The sequence below is a fragment of the Triticum urartu genome, chromosome 2 (assembly GCF_003073215.2).
Source record: "Triticum urartu cultivar G1812 chromosome 2, Tu2.1, whole genome shotgun sequence".
Taxonomy (NCBI): Eukaryota; Viridiplantae; Streptophyta; class Magnoliopsida; order Poales; family Poaceae; genus Triticum; species Triticum urartu.
In genome coordinates this window covers 723861246-723865537 of record NC_053023.1, presented here as the reverse complement: position 1 = coordinate 723865537, position 4292 = coordinate 723861246, and the positions used below count along the sequence as shown (strand labels likewise).

Below are 4292 nucleotides of genomic sequence, written 5' to 3'. Positions count from 1 at the left end.
ACTTCGAGGAAAATAAAAGCATCTGGTGTATGAAAGCTCCTCCAAGTCTCATCATGGTCCATGATACTTAACCATCCTCAAAACGTTAACACAACCTTACTTGACCGGGGGAGAGCAAGATGGGAGATGAACAAGGTCCACACTGGCATCATGCGACAATCTTTCAAGAGAATGGAATTTGGAGGTTGTTGGCTTTCATGTCACACATGTTATTGTTAATCACTGTTGTATATTGCTGAGAAGGGGATAAACAACTACAGATTTAATTTGCATTTGAAATGCCTTTTGTTTTCTGCAACATTGATTGTACCAAAACTTAGTTAGTTTCCATACAGATGGTTTGATGGTGTGTAATGGACAACACAACGAGAACAACATACTTTCATAAAGCATTAGCCTTATCCTTAATATAACTCTTCGTTGGGCCTGTAATAGGCCTGGTAGTTTGTAAGACTTGGTGATTTCTGATAGTGGAAATCGGAGAGGAAACTCTCTTTTTTAAAAAAAAAACTCTTTGTTGGGCTGTAAAGAAAAAAAGATCCCTTAGCACGAAGAGAACAAACGGCGCCGCAAGGCGTGCTTTACCCTTCTAGTTATATTCATATCAGACTGGTGCAATGAGATCCTTTTGTTAATTGTATACTATCTCTTTTCAAAATTCTCTCTTCACTGTCAAAACGAGAAATGCCTAAGTCTATATGTGATCAATTTGAATATTTCTATCATTACATTAGTTTTTTGTCGTATGTTTTTGGAACATATTGGACATGTAGTTGCCAAACACCGAAAGCTATCATATACTCTGTTTTTGACTGAATATTTTTCATGCCACAATCGAGTATGCATCACATGGAAATGAGGACTCGGGTTTTCTGCTTCATGATGCACTGGCAGTTCACTTGAACCAGCAAAATTACAGCAGGCCAAGAAGTTCAGAGATAGGCCATGTCTCTGTAACGAAATTTGTCAACCACACCATGGATACAGATGTAACAGAACTAGTCTAGCGAAAGAAGATCCTTGTGTATGCAGAGCTTATAAATGAGATATGTTGCAGCAAATGTACTATATATATATATAATATATGAATGAAATGTTTTTTTTCCTAATAAAGCCATCAATTTGTTGTATTGATCGAAGGTGTGTACTGTATTTAGCACCAGTACACCGCACAACCTGCAAACTCAACCTCTTACATCTGTGGATCACAACATAACGTCGACCGAGGCTTGGTAGAAAACAGTTAGGACTAAGTTAGCTGTGCTAAGGACATTTTGAGTTGGCATGATACCAAACATGTTATAGGCAGACTCAATCTCTAACATCTTCACATACATATCAACTATAGCATTTTCATCTTGACAGCAGAAAGCAACCCACCCAAGACCCAACCTGTTGGATCATACCCTGAAGTATAGTAGTAATAACGTACTAAAATTGCACGTCACCCAACCTGTTGGATCATACATGAAGGGATACCTCAAAAAAAAAAGTCTGAACTAACATCTTGCAAATCACTAAGTAGTTCATGTTCCCAGTACATGAATGAAGAGACACAAAAGGACGGACGAGTAGCCAGTTCCCAGTACATGATCGGATTCAAAATGAAATGAAAGGGGTAGCTAATTAATAATAGTTCCAGTACACGAACGGATAAAAATGCGGATCAGCAAGGACTAATAGACGACCGGATACAAAAAGAAGAGCATGAAACATTGGAGTGAATGGAGCTCGCGGGGCATGCAGAGGCACCTCGATCTAGTCGTCGAACCGCATCTTCACGGGCTGATCGAACCACCTAGCCGACTTGCCAGAGTCAGAGTCGATCCACTCCTTGACGGACGCCTCTACCTCGAGGGCCAGCTCCTTGAACTCATCCGCCAGATGCTTGAAGTAGGCCACCTTCTCCGCCTCTGTCCGGGACACGGTGACGAGGGCGGGCTTGGGGTAGCCCCTTCGATTGAGGGCATTGAGACCGTAAAAGGCTTCGCGCAGCGGATGCTCCCGGACGTAACCCTCCTCACACTCGGACAAGACGATCCGGCAATGTTCGACCAGGCCAACGCTCAGGGTCGTGGTGACCCCCAATGCTCGAGGGCGGCTCGCGAACTGATCCACCAGCACTGGTTGAAGTAGGTCAACCACCTGGATGCACCTCTCGGCGGCTTCCGCCGCAACCTCCAGGATGTCGGCGTGCCCAAAAAGGGCGTAGCTATTGATGGTGCCAATCTTGTCAACACGATTGATGAAATCCTGCCAACAGACAAGAAGGCCGCATGATACAGGTTATTACATAAGCAAACAAGCAAGAAGCGCAAAATATAATACGGAGATAGCAGCAGCAGGGCAATTAATCACGCAATAATCCTACACTTACGGGGCATTGGACACGGGATAGAATAGTACCTGAGCGTAGAAGGCCTTGACATCTTCCGCCGGCGCGCCCTCCGGGAGGGGTCCCCAGCCGCTCCAGCGGTTGGCGCCCTCCTCCGGCCACGCGAACGCCACGACGCCGTTCCCTCGGGTGGTCTTGGTTGCGTTGGCCGGCGGGAGGTCCCACCCGCCCGCCGGCACCGCGAGCGCCAGGACGCCGCGCGAGGTCTTGGTGGCGTTGGCCGGGAGGAGGCCCCAGCCGCCCGAAGCGCCCTCCGGCACCGCGAGCGCGACGATGCCGTTCCCGCGCGTGGCCTTGGTGGCGTTGGCCGGGAGGAGGCCCCAGACCTTGGTGTCCTCCGGCGCCTCGAAGGAGAGGAAGCCGCCCGTGGCGCCCTCCGGCACCGCGAGCACCACGTGAGCGCTCCCGCGTGAGGTCGCCGGGACCGGGAGGAGGCCGCAGACCTTGGTGTCCTCCGGCGCGGCCAAGGAGAGGAGGCTCCAGACCTTGGTGGAGGGGAGGCGGCCGCCGGCGCTGCAGCGGGAGGTGGGGTGGTCGACGGGCAGGAGCACGGAGGAGGAAAGGAGACTCGCCATGGGGATGGGTGCTCGCCTACCTCACGGAAGTTGGTGGGAGGAGGGAGGGGTTGAGGATACGAATGGGCGGGGTTGGGGATACGTCGGCTGATATAGAGGGACGTACGCAGCAGCAGGGTGGCGGTGAGTGTGTCAGAGATTCTTTCTTGTCTCGGAAGAAACTCGAGCTTGGTTTCAAATTCAAATTTCATGCAGCATTTCACACACCGTCTCCCCTCCCCTCCCCTCCCGCGCACGATCCAGGAAGCTTCCGGGCCCACTGTCAGCGGGACGCACATGTCTCTCTCCCCTCCCAAAACGCCAAACCCAAAATTCAAAAGAGGTTGCATAAATAAAGCGGGCGGTCAAAAGAAGGATGCCCATGCATGCAATGACATGCAAGCGATGAGGTTTCTGCTGCTTTCGCTTTTGCTTTTTTTTTTGAGAAGAAGCTTTCGCTTTTGCTTCGAGGAGACGGCTGGGCTGGGCTGGGCTGTGCGCGCGTCAGAGAAACTCTTTTTCTCGTGTGCTGGAGAAATTTCGCTTCAGTTTCAAATTTTGAATACTGCCTCCCTCGCACAACCAAAGTGGCGTACCGTCGTCTCGCCCGTCCATGATCCAGCACTCTCGACAAGGTTCCAGGTAAGGTAACCCAGGGCCCGCCTGTCGGCAGCACATCTCTCTCTCCCTCTCTTTTTCCCTCCCTCCAAAAACCAAAGAGGCAATAATAAAAATGGACCAGACTGCATAAAAGCACAGGTCAAAAAGATCAGGGGGATCGGTGTGGGCTCTACTCGCTGACAGGGGACCCTACTTAGGAGACGCTTGGACTCTTTTGCATCTCCCCTGACGCGTGGGTCCACGAACAAACTTGGTGCTTCTTTTTGCTGTGCTTCTTCTGATGGACATTCCTTTTTTTACCAATCCATTAAGTACTCTCTTTCCTTTCAGCGGGTCAAGAGGATTTACCATACCGACTACCCTTCTGCCTCTGGGTTAGCGGGCGGGGTGTTATTCTATTTTCTTTCTTGACCACTTATTACTGCCGACATTAGGATTCCTGGTTTCCGTTTTTATTACACTACTAATGGCGACAAAACATATATATATATATATATATATATATATATACACACACGTTACTAAATACTATTCCCTCTATTTCAAATTACTCGTCGTGGTTTAGTTCAAATTTAAACTAAAACCACGACAAGTAATTTGAAACGGAGGGAGTAGCCGATTTCCACATTGGCCCACGTGAATCTTTTTTTCCATGCCACATTAACAACCGGTGAACCTTTGAATCACTTTGATTTAGTACAAAATTTACAATGTGACATGTT

General features: G+C 48.7%; 1 protein-coding gene across 1 annotated transcript; it reads right to left on the bottom strand.

Annotated features, from left to right (window-relative positions):
- Positions 1-1500: 1500 nt before the first annotated feature.
- Positions 1501-3019, bottom strand: LOC125534375. The gene is made up of 2 exons (XM_048697627.1): positions 2407-3019; positions 1501-2253 (listed from the first exon to the last, which is right to left on the bottom strand). Exons 1-2 carry the CDS (start codon positions 2968-2970, stop codon positions 1759-1761), a joined length of 1059 nt encoding a protein of 352 aa, XP_048553584.1. The 5' UTR covers positions 2971-3019; the 3' UTR covers positions 1501-1758.
- Positions 3020-4292: the final 1273 nt, after the last annotated feature.

Coding starts and splice junctions, on each gene's coding strand:
- LOC125534375 (XM_048697627.1), bottom strand. CDS start 2,970: ATGGCGAGTCTCCTTTCCTCCTCCGTGCTCCTGCCCGTCGACCACCCC. Junction 2,254..2,406: donor TCAAGGCCTTCTACGCTCAG/GTACTATTCTAT, acceptor GTCTGTTGGCAG/GATTTCATCAATCGTGTTGA.